At 39.2% G+C, this 26,324-nt stretch overlaps 1 protein-coding gene across 2 annotated transcripts; it reads right to left on the reverse strand.

Annotated features, from left to right (window-relative positions):
* Positions 1-1,059: 1,059 nt before the first annotated feature.
* On the reverse strand, positions 1,060-19,651 carry pamr1a (peptidase domain containing associated with muscle regeneration 1a). 2 transcript variants are annotated; one of them, XM_086294248.1, is made up of 11 exons: positions 19,250-19,651; positions 17,963-18,133; positions 17,668-17,793; positions 14,459-14,573; positions 13,721-13,938; positions 5,649-5,846; positions 5,334-5,528; positions 5,012-5,078; positions 4,081-4,346; positions 2,671-3,011; positions 1,060-2,095 (listed from the first exon to the last, which is right to left on the reverse strand). In XM_086294248.1, exons 1-11 carry the CDS (start codon positions 19,332-19,334, stop codon positions 1,520-1,522), a joined length of 2,358 nt encoding a protein of 785 aa, XP_086150374.1. In that variant the 5' UTR covers positions 19,335-19,651; the 3' UTR covers positions 1,060-1,519. The 2 variants fall into 2 exon arrangements, with proteins under 2 accessions (XP_086150374.1, XP_086150381.1); XM_086294255.1 differs by lacking the exon at positions 19,250-19,651 and having other exon boundaries at positions 17,664-17,793; positions 17,963-18,095.
* Positions 19,652-26,324: the final 6,673 nt, after the last annotated feature.

A 26,324-nucleotide genomic window follows, 5' to 3' on the forward strand; every position in this document is an offset into this window, starting at 1 on the left:
ACTGAAGTTTTACAAACCAATTGTGGTTCATCTGTTTCATTCAACGATTCGCTTTCTCCCTTCTTGTTCTCCATCATCACCATGCTTTTTCTGCCATGTGCATATGAAAACAAAGGCCCTGCGCATTTTACCCATATTCTATCGTGATATTTTATTTTCTTATTGTTGCCCAACATTATACTGGTATTACCGTGAACGGTATGATATGGCCCAGTCCTAGCTGCCAGTCAGTTTGTTCCTGATAAGTTAATATAGGCTAACTATTTCATTTGCAATTGAAATAATTCTAAAGTACTTTATAATGACTGAAACAATGTGCAATAAAAATAATAATAATAAAATAATGATAATAACAATAACAATAACTTTATTTTTGGAGCAGTGTGTTTGAAAAAGTGCTCATACGTGTCAAAACGTATAAAAACACGAGCATATATCATACACTCCTTCCTGTCACACACTTCCACACATTAGATGTGAAAAACAGCCAAGAATATTGGGTGAAAGATTAAGAAAAACCTAGAAAAAAAAGAGTTATCAGCAAACAAAACACAGATTCAGCCACCTTGATAGGGTAGGAAGGCTCAATCTGTGTGCAGATGCAGCTACAACCTTAAAAATGTGGTGGCCAATGGTTATAAAATAAGAGCATGGAACAGTTAAAAGACCCATATTCAGAGAGGCTGATAGGTGGAATTGGGTCTCAGCAGGTTTACTGTATATTTGTTTGTAATTAATGAAAAATAAAAATGAATTTTGAATTTCACTGGAAGACAGTGATGTTAGTTTTTGTTAGCAGCCTACTGGGTATGTTCTGGACCAGATGAAGATGGGAGGACTGCCAAATGTGAAAAGTAAGTGAAAGTAGTCAAGAAAGCACTGGATGAGCTTTGAGATATGAGATTCAATTTAAATGCTGGTCAAAAGTACTCACAAGGTTCTTTGCAGATGGTTTTTGTGTCAAATTGTGTGATACAATTATTTAAACACAATTCATTTCCTAGTTGTAAATAGATTGTAAATATAACACAATTAAAGTTTACTTGAAATGGCAAAAAGTTAAATGATGCAGAAATACACATTTTTAATGCATATTGTGAAATTTATATTGTAGAAAAGCATGTTACATGTTTCACACAATATACTTTATAAATCAACTAGCTTTACTAAAAAACAAAACAATAACTGCTTGGAACTAATGTTTTAGATGTCAATAATTACATAACTACCCGTGTTTTGAGAATAAATAGGTCAACAGTTGTCTGTCTTTTTTATTACAGCAATTTATTCTTAGAAGCATGAGGATGTGTTTTATATGGGAGTGATCGCTGCAGGTGCAAACACATAATAGAGTTCTAACGATCACATGGTAGTATAGGAAGTAGGTATGCATTAGGTGCTTAAAACCAGTTTAGTTTAGTTTGTTTTGCATAATTAGCAGCACTGAAATATACAGAACTCAGATTTAATTATTAACATTGCTGAAATTCTGCCTTTTATAAGATTGTACCAAAAGCACCTATTTCACATGTTGCTCTATCCAGTCTTGAAAGTTTGCAATTTGTGTGTGAACTGTGTAACTCGGTTGGTTGCAGTTGTTTTTCTCAAAAGATGTTGCTCTCTCTAAACCAAGCAGCTGCCAGCCTGCACTAGAGGCTCGGTGAGTATCCTCGTGACCTGACAAGACAGCCCTTGTGGATGAAAACACAGCTGGCATGGTTGTGATGCCTGGAATAACAATTGGGCAGGCGCTCTGAGGACTGGACGGTTTGCTAATGACACACAATGAATTGTCACTGATCGCTGTGGTATGTGCCCCTCCTTGAGCAAAATCTCTTTCACAATGAGTAACATCAGTCAGCTCAACAAGTTTTGTCAGGCTCAAGGTTGCAGAGTGGCCCAGGTGCCTCGGATTGCTTGGTAAAATCCACCTCGCGGTGTAAGCCTCCTGCGCAGTCACCTCCCCTCCTTGCGTTTTGGGTAGACACACAGGCAACACGCGCTCTCTGATCTTGGCCTTGTCTTTTAGCTTAAGCACAGCCACATCAGAGTCTGGTGAGGAGAAAAAATTTGGATGGACTACTATCTCTGAAACCTGCTGGGGCAGAAAGAGAAGATGAGGGAGAATTGGAAGTTAGACTACTGAGTTGCATGCCAAGTTTTGTTGTTTTTGGAATACACATCAAGATTAGATTATATGCATGCAAGATGTGCAGAACCAAAGAAAATATAGCTGCATTCCATGTAAGCTTTAAGTGCATATCAAATATGCACCTTATCCACTTTATACCTTTACAAACAAATATATATCCAAAAAATAACTTCAATTTAATTAAGACTGATTTTTCTTTTTTTTTTATCAACTGTTGTGCTGCAGAATTTATAAGCATTTCTGCACTTTATGACTTACAAAAAAAGAAAAAACTAATGTAAGACCACATATTTATGAGCACTGTTTGGTCATTTTCAGGCCAAATGGTGGCTTCTAGGTTTAATGTGGGGTGAAAGTGAGATGACCATTTGCCATATAACCTGACCTGCAAAGGATTTACTGATATAAAAAGGCATTAATGAATATTTTTTATTTGCATATTACATGCTCATCCATTTAGACTGCATTGTTTAGGCAAGTTTAAACAGTAAAAAGTTGTCATGCATATGGGACTTTACCCTCAGGTGGTGCTGGCTTTTCAACACATCCCTGGGTGTATGGTATTGCTTGCCTATGACAACCTTCACATGTTCAGGCTGAATGTGCTGCTGCTTGTTCTTGTCTACCACACACTGAGCCACCACCAGGACTCTATGCTGGGCGACAAGAGCTCCACTGCAGGCCAGGAACCAGAATGTGGACTCCTCTGAGGCCCCCTGCTGGTCTGTTATGATCCTTCCAGGGGACGTGTAGGTGCTCACAGTGTGATCAGGTGGTGAGCGGATATAAATGGCTGCGTGCCACGGCCACTGAGCGTCGGAGAGGTTGTGTCTGCTGAAAGCGTCAAATTTGCCACAAACTGTGACATCAGAGAGGACAAAGAACAGAAACGTATTAAATTTTACAGTGCAGATGTGAAAGTGGCTTTAAAATTAGAATCTAGCCCTTAAAAACAGACAGACAGGTAAGAATGATGATCAGTTGACTTCCAGAAATGTCAAAGAATTACTTCAAAATCAAAATAAGTCTGCGTAATTTTTTTCTTAATAAGATGTCACTGTGACCAAGATGATTCATTTAAAAGTGTCGTGTAACTGCAGAAGAGTCACAAAATTGCAATATAAATGTTACAGAATGAATCTAATATCTGCGGTAGGTTGCTTCTGAACTCAAACAGATCATCATTATTTCGTTTTAGTCAAACTACAATCTTTCAGGTGTAAGAGCTAAGTTCACACATCAATTTAGCTTACTTAAGAATATACTTCTGAAATTTGCTAACAACGCTGGAATGTATTGGTCAAGAAGAAAAATAAAGCCAAAAAGTGCAGTTCCTCAAATGACCACTTTAGGTTGGCTTTTTAAAAAACCCACCAAATTCCTACCATTTGTTTTTGGAATCATGTTATGAAGCCTCAAGATGAGTGTTTCCACCATCACCATCTTTGTTGCAAAAAAACTTGATATTATGAGGAAAGGCTAACGGGTAATGTGTGGTTAAAACTGGTTAACTATATGTAACTAACAGCCTGTCAGATGAGTCTATTCCTCACTTGTAGTCAGTGAAACTAATACTTTTTCTGTACACAGAAGTACAAAAGTACACATTTGTCTTGCATGCAAAAGATCCCTGGTTTGAGACCAGGAGGAGACACAGGCTAACATACTCCTGGTACTGTACCAGCCCAAAACCAGGATAAATCAGATTGTTGCTTCAGGAAGGGCACTCAGCATAAAAGCATGTGCAAAATCAAACATGTGGCTCCACCTGCTTTGGTGACCCTTTGCAGCTAAAAGTATCATCTCCATAAGCACGAGTTAGCTGGTATTTGTGTCTGTGCAATGTACCAATATGGTGTTTTATATTTCTCTGTTTTTTAAGAGAGATTTCACTTAACAAGCCAAGCGTAAACTTTTGCTGATCTCACCTGGTGAGCAGGAAACATAGTGCCCACTCCACCTTCCAGTCTTCAGACAGGTGCGTCGAGAGCTTCCTTTGTTTTGATAGAGAGGTGAAGCACACTTGTAGTCGATGCTAGTGTAAACTGGGTGAAAACCTCGAGGTATCTCAGCCAAAGAGGTGTCATCATTTTTCTCTCTGGACAATCCACCGGATGTTAGTGGAATAAAGCCAGCGGACAACAAATCATCCACGCTGTATCTGGATGAGAGGTGAGTCTGGTCTGAACGCTGTCTAAAAGAAAGAGATAGTTTGCCTTTAAAGCTCATCTTTTCAGTGTGATAAGCATTGTGAGTTTTTATACATATACATACATCTTGTTTATCTTTTATTTACCCATATACAGATTTGCTTATTCATTGTTTACAAACTGATATTTCCAATATTTTTTGAGCCTCCAAATTCTACCAATGTGCTCCCACTCATGTCCTTTCTTATTTTGTTTTAGAGCTAAATGACATTTCATTTTCAATGTGTGGATTTACTCAATCATAAAACCAAGAAGAGAATAACCTATGTTTGCTTCAAGTTCTACTAGTGCTTAGCATCTGGGACACAATAAGGGGCATAAATGACTTCTTCTTTCACATGCATGCTACATTGCTTTTTTTGAATATGCTGCACTTAAGTGCGCGATTCTGGTCTTTGAAGCACCCATGGCATGAATATGAGCAAAATTCAAAGATGTGTCAGGGCAATACACCAGATAGCTACATAAACTGCTGTCACTGCTATCAAATCAAAGAACAGGGAAGAGGAAAGTCTGTCGGATTGTTCAGTTTTTTTCCTCACAAAGTAAAACCATCACAGCAATTTGTATAATGACAAAGTAACATAAAAAAATCCAAAATAATAACTTTAGGTGTGCAAAACTCATACATACACACATATAACATTACCTTAGCAATAGGTGTGGCTTCACAACACTTTGCCGTACAAGTTCAGAAACTCTGGGCTCTCGACAGACTGTGAAGGTAAATCAAGCAGGTGGCAACAATAAGTAGATGTGTATGTAAATGATTCTGCTTAAAAATATCAGGGACTTAAATACTGTAGTGACAAACACATAAGAATGTCTAATCTTTCTTTATAAACTTCCCAGTTTACAATATATTACAATGTAATACTCTATACTCTATTTTTTTTTCCTCATGTAACAACGAGGAGGAAAAGCAGCTACAACCTAAATCTTTCTTCCTTTTTTTTTTTGAAAACTATTACCTCTAACACACTTTGGTGACCTGCTACTCCAGGATCCATTAGAGAGACAGGTACTCTGGTGGTTTCCACTTAAAATGTAGGAGGTTTTACAGAAAAACTCAATTGTCTCAGCACCTCCAGCTGAGTCAAGAGCAGGTCTGTGATATCCGTGGAGCAGTTTGGGTGGAGGAGCGCACCGGACCAGGCTTGTTGGACCTGTATGCAGTTGAGACAAAAGAGAGAAAAATGTATTTCCTAACTGTCAATAATAGTGTGCAAACACTATAACAGAACACAACAAGCACCATGGGAGGAGTTAAAACACACAAGAAAAACCTTTTACACATGAGGGAGCAGTGCCACTCCATGTGCCATTAGGTAGACAGGTCCTCTGCTGCATGCCAATCAGCCTGAAAGGTGGATGGCACCGGTAGTTTACCAATATGAGCTCCTCTTCTGGACCATATACAGGCAGCAGGTATCCATTCACTGGTTTGTCTGGTGCTGCGCATGCCACATTCTTGATGGCTGACACTGTAAAGAAATTTTCTGACTGTGATAAATGAAAGATAACACTGAATAACCAATAAACATAACATTTATAAGGGTGCACATTATTATATTGACATAATATAAACAGCTAAAGTAACTTATATCTATCGATAGTATCTATCTGTGTAAATCTCTTAGACAGACAGACAGATAGATAGATAGATAGATAGATAGATAGATAGATAGATAGATAGATAGATAGATAGATAGTAGGGGTGCAACGATACTCGTATCGATATTGAACCGTTCGATACAGTGCTTTCGGTTCGGTACGCATATGTATCGAACAATACAAAATTTGTAATTTATTTTATCAACTTTCCTTCTGACAATGCTGTCTGTGTTGAGCGCTCAGTGAATCTGCGTTCGACTACTCCGCCTAGGCTGCACTGTCGAACGCAGATCCACTGAGCACTCAACACAGACAGCATCGTCAGAAGGAAGAGCGCAGGGCAAGCTAGCGAGACAGAAGTTAAGCTCTCCTTGCAACATGACAAATTGAACCTTCCCCACCCTCATTCAGATCTGGCGTTTGGAATTATTTTGGTTTTCATGTGACGTATGACCCTGAAGGTAAGCGCGTCATGGACTAAAGTAAAACAGTATGTTGGATGTGCCACGCAATGCTCAATTACATGGGTGGGAACTAGTGTGTTAGCGCAGTTAGCTTGTTAACGTGTTGGCCGTCTAGCCCCACGCACGGGGCGATCAGGGGTAGCTCGTTAACGGAGATTTGCCGTGTTGTGGCGTTAACGTCATTTCAACGAGATTAACGCTGACAGCACTAGTGGGAACACAACGAATATGACTGCACATTTACGCCGACATCATCCTAGTGCAAAGACAAGTGGAAGCAGACAAAAACAACAAGCATGCATGCTACAAACTTTACCCGAGTCATTTAGACAGCCGTTAGCACATGATTCTCCTTATGGAGACCTGATATGTTTAATATTGTGGCGAGCTCAGACAAGGTGGAGACAGAGGTATCGTTTGGTCTTGCTTCCCGTGAGCTAGCTAGGGAGCACAGCCGTTTATTGACATCTGCAGAAGAACACTGCCGCTAGCTAACTGGGGTCCGTTCTTCGTACCTTGCTTACTACATCCAAGATCAAATGACACATCCAAGATCAAATCATCGCGCTAACTTTGAGCTCGCTATTCCGGTTCTCCGAACACACCTGTTGTTGACGATTAGTATAGCTGGATGAAGTAATGTGAGATCACTGGGTGGCTTAACAGGGGCTACGCATCGATAGTAGAAACATTGATCGGCAACCCTTTGATTGGTCGGCGAAAATGTCGAAGGAACGCGCTCAGCATTTTTCGGCAGCAGAGCAAGAACTCTTGATTGAGGGATTTCAGGAGTTTCAGTTTAATTAAAACGCAAGGGAACACTGCAAAGGCTGCAAAAGCAAGGAGAGAGGGCTGGCAGAAAGTTGCTGACAAATTAAACTCGTAATTTATTAATAATAATAATAATAATAATAATAATAATAATAATAATAATAATGGATTGGATTTATATAGCGCTTTTCAAGGCACCCAAAGCGCTTTACAATAACACTATTCATTCACTCTCACATTCACACACTGGTGGAAGCAGCTACGGTTGTAGCCACAGCTGCTCTGGGGCAGACTGACAGAAGCCAGGCTGCCATATCGCGCCATCGGCCCCTCTGGCCAACACCAGTAGGCGGTAGGGTAAATTTATTATATTATATTATATTATATTATATTATATTATATCATATTATATTATATTATATTATATTATATTATATTATATTATATTATATTATATCCTCTTTCACATTAGAGCCACGACAGGACCCACCAGAACATGGGAACAAGTAAACGTGAAATATAAGAATATCCTACAGAATGGTAATATTTATCACTTATATTGCTTTTAGTCTCTTGAAAAGAGACCCTGAAATAAACTGTTTGTTTGTTTATAACAGCAACCAAGAAAAGGGCAGAGCAAAAAAAGACAGGTGGTGGTTCTGCACCCCCTCGTCAACAAGTTGGTTAAGTAAATAATACCCTCACGGGAAAATCGATATCTCTCTATGAGCACACTGTCGCGCTGAGCTAAAGGATCCTGTCTATCCCGCAATATACGCTGAATTCTGAGAACTCTCCATATCAATCTTGCACCTTCCACAATGGGTGGCTCGCGTATACGGACAGGACATGGCTGCGACAGACTTCCCAAATCCACCTTCACTTTTATAGCCATGGTCTCTCATCCTGATTACACGAAGTAATTTACTATTACTACTCTAAAATATGAATTACATCTGTAATAATCAAATACATGAAATAGAATGATTAATAGTACATTTCCCTTTTTTTAGGAAATGACCTGTATGTATCTGTATGGAATCAATAAAAGAATCAAATACTGCATTATCTTTAGTTACATTGATACTATTTATTTATGGTAAAACAGTGGTAAAATATTGCTGTTGCTTTCGTATACATGAAGCGGACATACCTGAGTGGCCGCGATCTAATCCTGTTTACATAAAGTAAACCTGCTCCCGAGCAGGTTTATGCTTACGGATCTGTTGCTATGACAGCAAGTCCCGGATGAGCTTCGGAGAACCGAACGATCCAAGATCAGGCGAAATCGTCAACAATCAAATCCAGCTAACTTACTTAGCAAGGTACGAAGAACGGACCCCTGCTCAGCGCAGCAACCACACAACAACAGCACACAGGGCGCCCTCTGACCCCGGAAGGACACACCGTCGCAGTGAGAGGGCGTCACCTGTCACTATGGCAAGATAAACAAAACATAACTGTACAAACAGAACCCCGAACAGCCCTGACCCGCTACATAGCCCCCACTTAAGGGGTCAGTCGTCCTTGACGACCCCATTACCCCACAAAAAGTCCTGCAAATGTCCAGGTGCCTTCTTTTGGCGCACTCGGGTCAGAACATGGGGTGCCACCATCATCCCACTTCTGACACCAATGTGGTGAGCTCAGACAACGAGGAGACGGAGGTGTCGTTTGGTCTTGCTTCCCGTGAGCTAGCCAGGGAGCACAGCCGTTTATTGACATCTGCAGAAGAACACTGCCGCTAGCTAACTGCTCAGCGCGGCAACCGCACAGCAACAACAACAACAACACACAGGGCGCCCTCTGACCCCGGAAGGACACACCGTTGCAGCGAGAGGGCGTCACCCGTCACTATGGCAACATAAACAAAACATAACTGTACAAACAGAACCCCGAACAGCCCTGACCCGCTACAATATGCTGCTGAGAATATAGCCCAGAAGAAGCGTATAGTATAGCTTTTATTTTGGAAAGAGCCATTTCTCTGTAATAAACTCTCTTTTCCAAAGATGAGTGATTCCTCAATCAGATACAGGGCTTGCAAAATCGCTAGCCCGACGTCCCGGGGCTAGTGATTTTTCCAGTCGGGCTACCAAAATCTATCTCTGCCCTGCCCGTCGGGCTATTGTAGGAAGGAAAAATATATGTCAATGCTTTTGCATTCTTTCGGAAATGTAGCTGGGTAATTATGTCATTGGCATCGGTGAGCCACTGTCAATATGTGACATATTGAAATCGCGTTTGAATTTGCGCTTGTTTTTTGCTTTCACTTTGCAATTGCGCAAACTGTGTATAGAGAGCGACAGCACTGATTGGTGAGTGATGATAATTTGCGCACCAATTCCTCTGACATCGTCTTATCAATCGTTAGCTTACTATGCAAACATGACAAGTGAAATCTCCCGCAGCAAGCTTAAACATGTGAGAGGTTGATCGCGCAGAGAATCGCTGACCGTTATGTGTGTGTGTGTGTGTGTGTGTGTGTGTGTAAAAGCAGCAGGATATATATTTTAGTTCTGCTGAGCCAAATAAGACAGGTCAGGGTGAAGAAGTGACAGCCAAAGAAAAGCTTACCACAAAACAGAAAAGTTAGGACAAATCAGACTATAAGGCAAAAAGAAAGTGCAGCTTTATGGTTTCTTGGACAAAAGAATTTCTGTGGCTGCAATATGACGAGCTAAATAACCAGGGCTGCACATAACTGTTTGCAGGTGCGCATTCGCTGTCAAAATAAAATAAAAAATACGCGCACAAGATATGAAGTTGCAACGCGTGTTTGCATACATAAGATTTTCTGGAGGAGGACAGACATTTGTTTAGAACTCTTAAAGATGTCGAAGAAGCAAGCTCCTTTAAGCAATTACTTTGGTGTTCCTCCACCTCCAAACAAATGTCAGAAGGAGTCCGAACCACAAAAGAAGCGCGTATTCTCGGAAAAGTGGTTGCAGGAGGTGAGCTGGCTTCAAACAAATGATGAACGCACAGAGATGTGGTGCAGAATGTGCCGTGAAAATCCCACTCTAGCGGACAAAACAGGGCCTTTTAAATGGACGCAAACGCGCGTTGCAACTTCTTATCTGGTGCGCGTCTTTTATTTTGACAGCGAATGCGCACATGCGAACCACTTATGTGCACCCGTGTAAATAACATAATGTTCTGCCGGGTGTGTTGTTGGTTTTCTCTCGATTTCTGAGTCGACAAGCGCCTTTGTTACTGGGACCAGTCATTTTAAGAAAGGCCCCCATTAGAACCCATGAGAAATGCAAGAAATGCATTATTGCTCAGTCTGCAATATCTTTCCCAGAACAAACACCAATTGCAAATAACATACTAAAAATAAACCTGAAAAATCTGTTTAGAACAGCGTACTATGTTGCAAAGAGTGAACTACCACTGGCACAATTTAGCAGTCTTTGCAAACTTCAAAAAGCAAATGGCGTAGTTCTTGGTTCCACTTGCCTCTTACCCGTGACTTCAGTGGAAATTTCAAATTCAGGATCTGACACAGACTGATTCATGTCCTACACAGTTCTTACAAGTTCATAGAAATTTCTGTTCAATTAGAACCAAGTACAGTGGGGCAAAAAAGTATTTAGTCAGCCACCGATTGTGCAAGTTCCCCCACTTAAAATGATGACAGAGGTCAGTAATTTGCACCAGAGGTACACTTCAACTGTGAGAGACAGAATGTGAAAAAAAAATCCATGAATCCACATGGTAGGATTTGTAAAGAATTTATTCGTAAATTAGGGTGGAAAATAAGTATTTGGTCACCTCAAACAAGGAAAATCTCTGGCTCTCACAGACCTGTAACGTCTTCTGTAAGAAGCTTTTCTGTCCCCCACTCGTTACCTGTATGAATGGCACCTGTTTGAACTCATCATCTGTATAAAAGACACCTGTCCACAGCCTCAAACAGTCAGACTCCAAACTCCGCCATGGCCAAGACCAAAGAGCTTTCGAAGGACACCAGGAAAAGTATTGTAGACCTGCACCAGACTGGGAAGAGTGAATCTACAATAGGCAAGCAGCTTGGTGTGAAAAAATCAACTGTGGGAGCAATCATCAAAAAATGGAAGACATACAAGACCGCTAATAATTTCCCTCGATCTGGGGCTCCACGCAAGATCTCATCCCGTGGGGTCAAAATGATCATGAGAACGGTGAGCAAAGATCCCAGAACCACACGGGGGGACCTGGTGAATGACCTGCAGAGAGCTGGGACCAAAGTAACAAAGGTCACCATCAGTAACACACTACAACGGCAGGGAATCAAATCCCGCAGTGCCAGACGTGTTCCGCTGCTGAAGCCAGTGCATGTCCAGGCCCGTCTGAAGTTTGCCAGAGAGCACATGGATGATACAGCAGAGGATTGGGAGAATGTCATGTGGTCAGATGAAACCAAAGTAGAACTTTTTGGTATAAACTCAACTCGTCGTGTTTGGAGGAAGAAGAATACTGAGTTGCATCCCAAGAACACCATACCTACTGTGAAGCATGGGGGTGGAAACATCATGCTATGGGGCTGTTTTTCTGCCAAGGGGACAGGACGACTGATCCGTGTTAAGGACAGAATGAATGGGGCCATGTATCGTGAGATTTTGAGCCAAAACCTCCTTCCATCAGTGAGAACTTTGAAGATGAAACGAGGCTGGGTCTTCCAACATGACAATGATCCAAAACACACCGCCCGGGCAACAAAGGAGTGGCTCCGTAAGAAGCATTTGAAAGTCCTGGAGTGGCCTAGCCAGTCTCCAGACCTCAACCCCATAGAAAATCTGTGGCGGGAGTTGAAAGTCCGTGTTGCTCGGCGACAGCCCCAAAACATCACTGCTCTCGAGAAGATCTGCATGGAGGAATGGGCCAAAATACCAGCTACTGTGTGTGCAAACCTGGTAAAGACCTATAGTAAACGTTTGACCTCTGTTATTGCCAACAAAGGTTATGTTACAAAGTATTGAGTTGTATTTTTGTTATTGACCAAATACTTATTTTCCACCCTGATTTACGAATAAATTCTTTACAAATCCTACCATGTGAATTCATGGATTTTTTTTTCACATTCTGTCTCTCACAGTTGAAGTGTACCTCTGGTGCAAATTACTGACCTCTGTCATCATTTTAAGTGGGGGAACTTGCACAATCGGTGGCTGACTAAATACTTTCTTGCCCCACTGTATTTGAGTTGATGATTGTAATTTTTATACAATGTTGTAATTTGTTTTTCAACAATTTTTTGATTAATGTTTTGTTTCCTTTACAATATTATACTTTAATGTATTTTATTGTAAAGGAAACAAAACAGGAAACAAAACATCAATCAAAAAATTGCTCTCTTTTTTATTCGGGCTACTTAAATTTATTTTGGGCTACCAAAAACTGAAGAGTCCCTGCCCGAAGGGCTACCAGGGATTTTGAAATTTTGAGAGCCCTGAGATATATTTATTTTTTTAATTACTTTTGTTTCAGCAACATTAAATTTAAAAACTGTACTTTTGAGTTAAAATATATATATTACAATTTTAATAAATGACAAATTAAAAAGGCATGAACATTTTTTTTGTATCGAAAAAATATCGAACCGTGACACCAAAGTATCGAACCGAACCGTGAATTTTGTGTAGCGTTGCACCCCTAATAGATATATAGATAGATCTTGTAGGACTATGAAGCTCAATGTTGCACTAGAGATTATTACTAATAATAGGGCATCTTCTGCATACATGAAAAAAAATCTTAAATCATTCTCTGGATACGTCCCTCTATTTTTTTCCAACAGAATTATTACTGAAGACTGCCATAACTCTCATTCATGCCGTGGTGCTTTGATATGTTGGGATTAGGAAACCACAGTTGATGCCCAATGAGGGAAAAGACTGTATAAATGGGACTGAAGTTAGATGCATGATTTGCTTTAAAGGCGGTAAATGGGGCAGAGAGGAGCAGGTATGATAAATCTGTGTCATTGACTGTCCGTCTCACATCACTGCCCTATGAAGGAGGCTGCACAGACACAGATGAAGAGTGAAAGTAAAGGTACGTCGACGAAATGTGCTGCATAGAAACAAAATACATGAATAGTGCCATGTATTTGTTATATGTATATCATAAAATAGACGCTATCAGTCCTAACAGCTTTGTACAGGTCTGCTGTAACTCTTCCCTCTAATTATAATAAAAAATGCTTTTTCTCTAATTTGTTAACTGCCTGTGTGCACACTGAGCCTAACACATTTGTATTGTTTGTTTTGTATGTGGATTACATAGAGGAAAAAAACCCTTCACACAGAACATACGCTGACTCATATACCGTGATAACAAAATAAAAGGCCACGTATCGTAATGTAATGTAATCCAATATAAATCCAGTCTGCCTCCATGGACAGGCTTTAAAACATTATTGTGACCAATTGTATTACGCTGCATTATAATGTTAAGTGTTTGTGTTATATTGTCTGTCCTGCGGCAGTGTGTATGCATTCACATTGCTTATGATTAATACCTACCTGAAATTTTCTGAAATGTAAGAACAAAGCCATCAAAGTTATTATAGCCATCAGAGGTGAAGAGAATGTGTAGGAAGTTCCCGGAGCTTTTTATTGGAGGAGGTAACTGATCCCCACAAAACCGACCAATCACAGGAGAAGTCAGGCTGTCACCATCACGGACCTCGACGTAATCGTAACGACAGCTGTGGTCAGACTCCAAACTCAGCAGTGAAAATCTGCAGCAAAACAATACAGAAATGATGTTTGTCACCTGATGTGAGTTAATCCCCATGCCAAGTCTGATGTATAGCACGTTAACAGGACAGATATAAAGCGGGATGAATGAGTTATACTAGTTAACGGCAATCCAAAGTATAGATTTGAAAGAAATTTCTATATCTTATGTTAATGTTCTACTATGTATTTTTACTGAAAAGTACATTATTTTCCCAAACAAACAAAATGATACCATTTGTTTTGTAACTGTTACCCTGCTTTGAACCCAAGAATGTCCTCACTCTAAAGTACGCTCATCTCCAGCTCTTTTATTATTCCAACACAGTCAATTGCAACCGCCAGATTGCTTGACTCTCTCCTGTATCATCTGCAGCTCAGCAGTTCTTTATTACCTGAGCTCACATTGATCCCTTCTGAGCCTTTCAAATAGAGACTTAACTAAATCTTTTCTCTTTGATCAAATCATGTGCCTTCAGTGTTGAATGATTTTCATATCAGATCTTTGGAAAAGTTACCTACCTGAGCTGGATACTGCTTCCCCTCTCCATTTGCACTATCCATTCACATCGAGCATTTGTTGGGTAACTCTCCAGGGCTATGTGACCCTGAGCTCGCTGAATGATGCCTCCACATGCTACCAACAAGAGAACTATAATTACTTATACTTATACCCATTAAATGTGTACTTATCTCAGTGGCACTGAGCATTTTGACTGTTGCAAGCTAAGCCCCATAATTTGACATGCTGTGTAAGAGGGCAGATAATACCAAAAAAAAAAGGAAAAAGAAATATACATATATGTGCGTGTGTGTGTGCGGGGGGGATTCGGATGGTTCTGATTATCATCATCATGCTGCTATTAATGCTGTTAAGAAAAAGAAAGACGAGATACTAAAGCCATGTTGAATTGATGTTGACCAGTCTTCGCTAAGGGAATGGGGTTGTTTAGAATTTTAAAAAAATATCCCAGAATAAGATCATTCAGTCTATTCAAGGAGTTGGTCAGCCTGTGTAGAACATTCTGTAAAAAGCCTGTGTAAGAGAGAGATTGCCCAATGTCCAAATGTCTTCTTTTGTGTAACTCAGAATGTTAGAACATGACAGAATAACACCTGAGTGGCAATTTCCCCAACGCCATTAAATGTAGAGAATGGAAAAAGTACCATGTGAGAGAATAGGAGTGGCAACTAAGTAAACTTTTTTACTTTGCACTAATATCAGCTTCATGTTGCACTGAGTCTCACACTACAGTTGGTCTAAATTATTACGTGGTGGTTGTTGTTGTATCTGTATCTGTAGTTGTGTATATATATATATTTTTTAAAGTAGTATTCATCCATCTTTTTATTCTTTTTGTGAACTTGAGCTCTAAGTAGACACTAGGCTGCATACAGTTGTAGGCAAACCAATAAAAAGCACTGTCGCCACCAAATGTCCATAATGTGTATTGCAACGAAGGTTGTGTCATTTTGAAAATTCTTAACCATAGATCTGATTATTAAACAGCTTTTCCCGTATATCCTTTGCTGCATACATGAACTGTACATACTTTGGAGATGCTAAAGATATTTATTTTACATTAAATGGTGGTGATGTTTCCTCTTGATGTTTTCTTCCCTTTACACAACACTCTGAGCCACAGGATGTCATAGGGTACCAGCATCTCAGACAAAAACAAAGGTTCTTATGTTCCTTGGAGACATGTATTAAGTAATTTAATTAATTTAATAAAGTAGTTTACTAAAAGGACAAGGTCTCAAGGTTATTAGCCCTGCGACAGACTGGCGACCTGTCCAGGGTGTACCCCGCCTCTCGTCCTATGACAACTTGGATAGACTGCAGCACCCTAACGCCTCCTCACCACAACCCTGATAAGGATAAGCGGATAAGAATGGATGCATGGATGGATGGATGGACGCCTGTTATTCAGTCATAAGTCACTTTTACATTTTTTGTTTTACCTGCCTTTCAGCAGAATTGTTGCATTTGTGGCAACGAGCACTGTCAGCATCAACTCTAATGAATTGTAACTAAGGCCAGGGTCTGTCAGTGTGTGTGTGTGTGTGTGTGTGTGTGTGTGTGTGTGTGTGTGTGTGTGTGTGTGTGCTGCACAGTGCTATTCAGCATCCTGTACACAGCTTCTTCCACAAAAACTGGGCTCTGAGTAACAAAAAAGGAGAATTGAGGATTGTTTTCATCTTAGTCCAAAGAAGAAATAGAAGCGGTGAGATGAAATATCATTATGCACATGTTTCTGCTTGGCATTATTCGCAGAGCAGCTGTCTGTCTCTTAATATGATTGCATGTATTTGTACTTCTGTTGTAGTAAATAGTGTTAGCTACTTATCATGTATGCAGGGGGATGAATAATAGGACTTCTCTGCCTCACTGTTCCATGTAAATGTCAGATCATGAATATGATTTACTGGGTTAGTGCTCATAACTGGTATCCTGGTGCACATCTTATCACAGTCACAGAGAATGGAGCCCTTTGGCCAATAAAGAAAATAATTAAGTCAGTTTGTGTCTTAGTTATTTCTTTATTGGTTGTGATAGTTCTTTTTAGTATTTTTAGAGTTATTTGAATGAATTTATGTAAAGTCTTCAGGTATGTATACAGTTTGTATGCAGTGTATTCAACTGAGCACTGCAAACAAGCCGGATGGTCCCACTCTTCTTTAACCCAGAGGATAACAGCGTCCATGTTTTCCTAAAAGAATCTCAAATTTAGATTCATCTGACCACAGAACAGTTTTCCACTGTGTCTGTGAAGTTTTCCACTGTCTATTTTAAATGTGCTTTGATTCAGAGAAGCTGGGATCATCTTCACATATGTCTTTAACCTGTATCTGCAGTTGGCACAGTGAACTTTGATTTCCGGAAGTGTTCCTGTTGTGTGTTTTTAATGCACTACTGCTGGGGGCCAGAAGATCACAGGCATGCAATATTAACTTCTTGATCTTATATCTTATGCACAAAGATTTCTCCAGATTCCCTGAATCTTTGAATGGGATCTTCTGACTCTTTACAATTTTACAATGAGCAACATTATTTTGAAATTGTTCCAAAATTTGCAGATTAAAGTTTTTGCAGACTGGTGAACCTCTGCCCATTTCAACTTCTGAGAAACTCTGCCTCTTTAAGATGCCCTTTTTATACAGATAAGTATAAAAAAGTGAGAGTACAGACTCTGTCAGGGATGCTGTCTTCATACAGAGTCATGTTACTGACCTGTAGACAATTAAACTAACTAATTATATAGCACATCTCCAAGTATTTCTTTTTAGAACCAGTTACTTTTCCAGCCTTTTGTGGCCCCATCCCAACATTTCAAAATGTGCTAATCACTTTTGTGAAATAATAACTCATCAAAGTTTAAATATTTGATGTCTTCTATCGTGAATAAAGTGTGGATTCATGAGAGGACACATTATTGCATTCTGTTTTGATTTACATTTTACATAGCATCCCAATATTTTTGACTAAATATAAGACACTACACTGGCAAATGTGACATAAAATGAAAATCCCTTAGAGAAAAACAACCTGGGATTGTAAAAAAAGATCAGCACTGCACTTATCTGTTCATTTTCACTTCATAATGTAGGCTTTGCATGATCTCTGTTTTCCTATCAGCAATCACATTTAAGAATATGATTCATAATATTAGACATTTCTGTAGCTTGGTCAGGCCTCACAGGAATACTTCATTAAAGCACTTACTCACTTTTACAATCCCCTCCACTCCAGCCTTGACGGCACTCAGTACAATACTTCCCATTCACGAAGAAGTCATCATTAGCTCTCCATGTTCCATTGTTGCAGGTTTTACAATTCTCAAATAGACTGCAGCCTGGAGAGAGACAACGGCAGAGCAAAAAGTAATAATCGAAAACATTTTTTAAGATAAATTGGAACTCCTAGTCATTTGCAGTATACCACAACAGCTCTGATATTTTTTCACAACAATATATCATGTAATATGTTTTGTTTAGAAAAAACAGAAAAGGACAAGAATTTACCTGGATGAACAATACAGGGGTCACATTCATCCAGGACATTGCGGCAGCAGGGAACAGTGTAGCCTACCCTTGTGCCTTTTGATGGACACCGACACTGGATCAGGTGGTACTCACAACACGGGCGACACATCACGTTCCACTGAGAGCTCGGGCAGTTGTCTCCCCTCAGGGCTGTGAAGGAAAAGGAAAATATTTAGATTTTAAATCTAAGAGCTGCCAGTGGAAACCTCAGCATAAGTAAAATAAGTAATCGTAAATTATGTGTTTGTGATTGTAGAAAAATAGTCAACAGTACCAACAAGTCCCTTTCAAATATCGTCTGATGAGGCAGATCAAACTTCCAAGAACATATCACATGACGGAATGGCACCATATTGATCTTTTACAGCAGGTAAAAAACATCAAAATCAAACAGGGCTATACGAGTATACAGTGTGTGTACACCAAATCTCAGTTTGCCCTTGTTTAACCTCCTAGGACCTGGCATCCACATATGTGGCCATCACATTTTGACCAAAATACTAAATTTTGCTCTACAAGGGCCTGATATCCACTTACGAGAACATTATACTGCTACTGTTCTATCGAAATTTTAAACAAATATCCTCATATGTGGCTCTCATTTTTCTTAGAAACAAAAATTAGGTAAAAAAAAAATAGGTAATTTTGTTTTTACATTCATCGATATGCCCAAAGATCAAAGAGAAATTAAAAATGCATGCTGTGGAAGAGTTTGGGTCTTAGGAGGTTAAACCTAGTGTCACATTGATGCTGATCACATTGAGCAGCTTGAGAACGATCCAAATACATCCCAAAATCCAATTTATGATGCTTCATTTGGAGCACTAATGAATATACCTGCTGTGTAATGGTAGTTTTCTCTCAAACAGAAAACTGCAGTCAATCAGTGAACATGTTTCTCAGGTTATAGCTCCCAAAGGGCAACAAACAATTACAGCTTTCCCAGGTTTAATTCTACTCACAAAGGCAAATGAATTCAACTGTAAAAGTATCCCAGCTTTAGTCACTGGTATGCCTGATATCTGTATCTGTGTACGTTTTACTCTTGTTTCAGTAAGCCACACTGAGTGCATAGCATGAAGTGACTGAAGTCTCAGATGAGCAGAAGAAGTGACTCATAGTTATAAAATAACTCCACAATTAGTCAGCAACTCAGTCAGCTGGCTTATTTCTTGTTAAAACTTTTTTTTTCCTATAAAGACACAAAAGTTCACAAAGACGGTCTCATTGGAATTTCAGAATCAGAATATAATGTATTTTACTTACCGTGTGTCCAGCCCATTAGACACAAACTGAGATTTAGGAAGAGGTGGAAGATTAGGGGGACGCTCTTTGTGAGGAAAGGAAGCATGGTGGCTGCCAAACAACAAGAAACCTCCCGAGAAACTCCAAGAAAGGAGCAAAAGCTTGATGATATCCACAGTATCCTGGTCTGTCTGAAGTGTAACTGGCTATAGACGATTCATTTTCCTGTGTTAGCACGGTGGACGGAAATCTTTAACCCATTCCTTCCGTTGTGCTCTCATCTTGTGAAAGATTGCATTTGGTCTGAAGTTGTGCACAACTGTACTGGGTCTGCAAGCAGTTCCTGTTCCTCTCCTCTTGTTATGAGTCCGGTGTGTGCGCTGAGTAAGAATGGAAAAATATTGGCAAAGGTAGTGGAAAGTGCATTTAGTGGGAATAAAAAGACGATAATGAGAAGAACAGCGGAAAGTGATGAAGAAAGTGCAGGCAAAAAATATCCATCAAGTCCAGTGAGGAAGGTTTTTAAGGGAATCTTTCTGAAGCTGCAAGTTAGACACTCAAAACCAGTTGTTTTTGCACAGAAACACTTCATGATACAATTGCAGATTTTCATGTGCATCGAGCCAAATGCGTTTACTGATAGTTCATCATGCACCAGCTGTCATACTAGACGTGACAGCTTCACAACATCTTGGAAAACGAATAACAGATGTACTCTCTAAAGTTGTTATGAAATGTTTATGTGCCTGAAGCTATGAGGCTGACAGCTCATCACCGCCTACTTTATGTCCAAGGTTTCTTTTCCATCGCCTAAGCTTTTAGTATTTCCATATTTAAGTATCTGTTTTCATGCTTTCCCTTACAAGCAGGGCGTGAACAGACAATTTGAGACTTTAAAAGACATGAGGTAAACTTGTTGTGATACCTAATATTCTAGATATTACAACAAATTTAACATTGCTATTAAATTCTTTTTGTTCTTTTTTCTTTTTTTTCTAAACGAGTTAGAGCATTGAAATTATTCATCTTGAAGATGTGGATGGTGTTGCCTTTCACTTCTTTTATTTTATAAATAACAATAACAAAAAAACATGGTTTCATCACATATGTTGATATTAAGTTGATCTACAGTACTTTGCATAGATTTTACATGTCATGTTTGAATGTTTTATGTTCCTTTTAGTCGCTGTAATGGTTTTTGTATAGTTGTCTGTGGGACTTTTCTGTTGTTTTTTGTTAAAACGTTAAATAGACTGGCCTAAGAAAAGCTCAGGAGAGATAGCATTGGAAACTTTTAAAATTAAAAATAAGTAAACTACGCTTTTATTTTTGAAAATCTAACTCACTGAGGGGTTTTATTTTGAAAATCTGATCCATTTCGGATGATCAAATTTATTTTCTAAAGTTAACTTCGGGTTTTCTAGCTTTACAATTTCACACCATTAAAGCAAACAGTTAACATTTAATATGTAATTTGAGTCTTTTATTTTGTAATTCTGAACATCCTGTAAGTATGCCTCAGCTTTTAGTCTTAAAAATAGAAATGTGGTAAATTGACACATACTTACACAGGACGTTTCTGCTCTAAATCAGTGTTCAAAGTGCGTTGTACTTCTAACATGATTCACCGAATTGCTTACATTCATAATTTTTTTTTTCTATGCCCAAGCGATTTTATCTAACATTCACAGGCAGATTTGGACCCAGACTCAGGACCCCTGACACAAGGAATTAACTTCAAACTCAGCTATAGTCCTGGAAAATCACAGGAAACAACCCAAAACATACACAGAGCAGGGAATTAGCAGAACAAACTGAAAACCTGAAACCATGTCACATAACCACGAGGGAGGACACAACAAAGGGAAATGCACGATTCAGACAATAAATACACACCAGATACCGAGTACAGGAAACAGGTGAGAGACGAGCTAACACTAATCACAGAGGATGAGGCAAGGAAGTAGAACTAAATACAAAGTGAGATTGACAGAAGAAATTACTGGTACAGAGACAGAAAATCAAACAGGAACATTGGGAGTAGCTCAGTTCAGTATCTGGACCAAGACATGCAGAACAGAGGAGCTGGAGATCCAAACACCAACCTTTCAATTGGTAGCCGACCAGCTCTGCTTTCTGAGCTCTAAACTGAAGGCTTTTGTTTTTAAAATCTCACTCATTTTAAAATAAACTGGTGGCTTTTAATTTGAAAGTTTGAAAGGCTGCTGCTCCCTATTGTCACTGTTTTCTATCGTTCATCAGCATATCTGTGTATAAGGCAGACATGGGAAGCTTTAAAGTGTAAATATCAGCTTAAATACTTGGAGTTGTGATGATTTGCCTTTAAACTGAAATATATCAACTAAAGTTAGATAACTTACTCAAAAATATAAGCATTTCTGTTTCCCACACATTATGTCTAACCTCAAACTTGCAGCCAGTCAGGGATGCTGGCAGGCTGGAGAATAAATAACTTTAAACTGGCTGAAATGTATCAAAGTCCATTTCAAGCAGCTCCATGTATATCAGTTATTTTGAAGATCTAAGGCTTTAACAACTGGTTTGGCTTCACATACAGTATATGCTGAGATTTGAAATGTCTGAGACTCTGTGGTGTCAAGGTTATCATGGATGACACATCCAATATTTAATGTTGCAGGTTGTATATATCGTTAATGTATTATATTAATTTTCATAGAAGTGTTTAAAAAGAGAATGAGCTGGAAATACACGTATATCCAAATAAGCTACACAGGGCTATTGTCTCTATAAATGTGATTATATTTAGCTTAATGAATCAGGGCTTTCTCTTATAGATACATTTGCACGACTTGATGCACTTGTGCACAGTTTGGTCCAGTCAGCAAAAAGTTTGTCAACATTAACATTTAGTGAATTAAACTCATGCTGATTCTTATATTAGTTCTACGAGAAGGCTGCCACACAGCCAACTCACAACAAGTTTGACAAGCTTAAATTTCTTGACAGTAGGAGTTATTCGATAAAATCCAGTTCATCTTGTTGCAAAAGCAATGTAATGAATCTTTATTTTTATTCTTGAACATATTTCCAGTCTTACCTAGCCCGTTACTGAGCCTGACATCTCAACAGCCGTGTAGGTTTCATTTAAAAGAAAGAACTGAATTATGTAGTGCACCTGTAAAGTACCTCCCAGGTTTTCTGGCAGTGAAACTGGCCTTTACAGCTCCGTCTCTTATATTATATTATCCTGTGGTTACATGCCATTTGACTTTCTGAAGCTTCTGTTCTCTGTCCGTGACTCAACATCTTGACTGGTACATTGACTCAAATTTTAAAATGACACCACAAAATTCATTCTGTGTTTGCTGGGGATTAAACGGTCCTTGAGCGGCCTTTGAGGAGTCTCTCATGATGCAGAGAGCTTTCTTCTTGCATTGATCCTTGAAACTGGTTTCCAAGTAGGGGAGTGAGATCCTGATGACCCCTTCAACCATCCTCACACACGGCAAAATCTTCGTGTCAGTCACCATGCAACTTATCAGAATGCTCTCAATAGTACTTCAGTAAAAGATGGTGAGGATTGTGTATATATATGTGTGTGTGGCTGCGCGTGTGTGTGTGGCTTCAGCATCTTAAGTACGTGCATCCTCTACCTAAGTCTCCTTGGCCAGGCATGTGGTGTTGAGTTCCACAAGAGAGCGTCTCTGATGTAGACAACCAGGAATTTTGTGCTGCTGACCCTTTCCACGGTCAAGCTCTTGATTTGAAGTGGAGCATGCTCAGCTTTTGTTGTGTCCACAATCAGGTCTTGGGTTTTGTTGACACTAAGAGACAGATTGTTGTCTCCACACCACACCAGCTCCACCACTGCTCTGCCAGATGTTTCATCCTGTCTGATGATGGGTTTTATACTGCTGCATCAAACTAGACGAGCTGATTTGTGCTAAGAATTTGGCAGTGCAGTCGTGTGTCACCAAAGAGAGCCTTGAGGCGACTGTTGGTGTGATTTGGTATTTGATATATACCAAATATGTTTTTTTTTAAAAACTGAATTGAACCTAATTTAACTGAACATGAAAAATGATCCCCTACCCCACCCTCTGCTACAGTTTCAACTGAGCCTGGTCATGCTAAATCCTTGGCTATCCGTCACTCTGTCTTTACAGCTTTTTGTAAGCAACAAATACGAAAATCTCAATGGTTGTAATGACCCATCTCATTTTAGGAAAACAGATTGGACCTCGCTTACATAATATTCCGACTCCTTACGGAATTAAAAGTGAAGGGGCTGTGTTAGCTTTTATTGCATGATGAGAACCTGTTTCTACACGTCATGGTTTTTGATGGAAAACATCAAAGTAGCAATTAACTCTGCCATCAGTGAAGTGACAACCACTATTTGACCACCACTTTGAGCAGACAGACATGAAGAGGCCTGAGTGATTTCTTATGATACGTGCAGCCTTTGAAGTGGCAGTCATTGCTGAAGATTTTTTCCTCATTCTGTCATGTCAAATCTGACCTAGAGAGAAAGAGATGAGGAGTAGGGGATTATGTATTCCGCATTATGGCACAGTTATAAAACTTTCATCAGTGCCACAAGGCCAAACTCACTGTTGAGATGAGTTCTTGACATCAGAGACCAGTGTTTTTTAGCTCATGTAATTACGCACAGTGCTCTTTCAGCTATTTTAGCCCTCTGTTGCTCAGAGAAATATTTCATTTGGACGTCAAAGACTGTCTCATCCAACCCCACTCCGACATCCACTGGCCTCCATCTTGTGACAATAACCAAACTACAGAGACCTCTCACCATACACAGTAAAAAGGATTGTGGAAGACATATGATCGCGATACACCAGTTACATGAATCTTGCTGTTAATGTCTTTACCACAAGACTTAAAGATTTCATTTACAACAAAATTAAAACTGCAATAATACATTTAAAAAATGTTTTTGGAAGAAAATTCCTTAAATACATGAGACATATTGATCAGTATGCCTCACATATTTAAAGAGTTATTCATTTGGAGCATTGAATGCTAGGGTTGGGGACTGAATTAGATGGGTCCTACGGAGTACTAATTCATATGAAGTCATTCAGTGCCAAATTTCAGTATAAGAGGACATCTAGGCTAAGAACTACAAACACACATGGCAATGGCGGCAGCTGTGGGCCAAAAGCAGTCTCATCTGTGGTAATGCTTTTTAAAATTCAACACAGACAAAAATCTCTGCAACATTTGTAATGCTAAACTGAGCTAAGCTAAACTGAACTTTTTCCACTTTGTTAGTTGATGAAAGCACTTACATAGGGAAAGCACAGGAAAAAAGTGTTTGCATGAATGGGTGAATGAGGCAAGCTGTATAAAGTTTCTTTAAGTCCTACAAGTAGAAAAGTGCTAATTAAGAACTAGTCCATTTACCATTTCACCAAATTTATTATAAGCATGCCATTCAAAATAAACACATTAGTTAGGATAGTCTGTTAGTATGTAACCATCTCACTATAATGATTGTAGAGTGCGAATTAATGTTTTTACCCTAAAGCTTGACTTAGACCTACCTACATAGTGAATGGAAACTATTTTTGTCCCTACACTGCAGTCTTCCACGGCGTTGAAGTCATTGTGGCATTTGTTGATCCGACGTGGTTACATAGAACGTTGACGCATAGGATTAAAATTGGGTTCCAGTTATGCCGTAAGTTAAAACGTATATTTGACGCAAAGTATAATTCATATGTCACTCCTCTTAAACGCGTTAATCAATCTGGATGAAATTACTATATAAACTGCCTGGGGTACCATGATTATCAGCATCTATATCTCTTCAGGGAATTGCAGTTTAAAAAGAAGAATAAATATTTTTATTATTCATTTTTGGGTGTTTATGAACAACCATTTTTCTATCTGACTAAAAACAGTCATATGTATTAGTGATAAAAAGAATAACATTGTAGACTAACTCACATGTCTGTGTTTTAATGCCTTAGCAAAGCAAACAAGCAATGCAGGCCTGACAAAAAGTAACCAATGATAGTACATTACTTTTTAATACTGCACTATGCAAACACTATGACTGTGACTTCAACATGACCGGTATTGTCAGAGAGTGACCAAGGCAGCTGAGGGGTTGCTACATGGAAGGTTCAACACAGCCAGGCTTTCTTTGGCTCGACAAAACCTAAATCCACAGCTGGTGATATTGTGATGGCGATTATCAACTTTCTCCATTAAACTGGGCCTTCTGCTTTAGGATCTGTGTGTGCCCACATAAAAAGGGGTGCTTCACGTGCCACATTACTCTTTGTCAAAATAACCCTGCACCCGCCAGTCCTTTTACTATCAGATGTTTTGATGACGATAAAATTGTGATAAAAATGTATAAAGAATAGAACAAATAAAAAAGTAAATCCAACTCTGCTGTAACTAAGAGATTAATGCTGCATAAAATTGTTAATCTTGAGATTTGCCACGCAGAGTGATGAAATTAACATTTTAATTCAAGCTAATATATTGATTTTAATGCTGAGTGCACTGTTGGTGATGCTGTTTATTTTTAACATGATAGCTGGACTTTAGAGTTCAGAATCTTTAAAGTGGGTAAATTTAAACATTAATGACTACTCATTGTGTTCAGCTCTGACTGTCCCATACAAAGGCGCTGTGAAAATCGCTTTAGTTTCTCAGCAGATCAAAGGAAAATGTGTTTTAGGTGAACAGATATTCTACTGCATGACTTTTTAATTTTGGGGGAGCTTTAGGGTCCCTATTAATATATCAATCATAAAATTTGACACCCTGCCCCCCCCCCCCCCAAACAGATATTGGTTTGTTGCTTCAAGACAACACTGTGCAACAAGGGTAGTCAAATACCAAGTTATTCTATAATAAGCTTTATTATTACAACAAGGATGAACAAACAATAAATAAACAATGTAAACATTTCACAGAACAATAAAACACCAAAATACATGCAACATTTGACCCTAACCCCATGCCCATGCGCATGCGCATGCACACACACACACACACACACACACACACACACACACACACACACACACACACACACACACGTTGTGTTTCCATCACATCTGGGGACTTTACA

This window comes from Aulonocara sp. 'chitande type north' Nkhata Bay, linkage group LG1 (assembly GCF_057382095.1).
Source record: "Aulonocara sp. 'chitande type north' Nkhata Bay isolate Kocher_YH1m ecotype deep benthic linkage group LG1, A_spYH_male_GT1.1, whole genome shotgun sequence".
Lineage (NCBI taxonomy): Eukaryota > Metazoa > Chordata > Actinopteri > Cichliformes > Cichlidae > Aulonocara > Aulonocara sp. 'chitande type north' Nkhata Bay.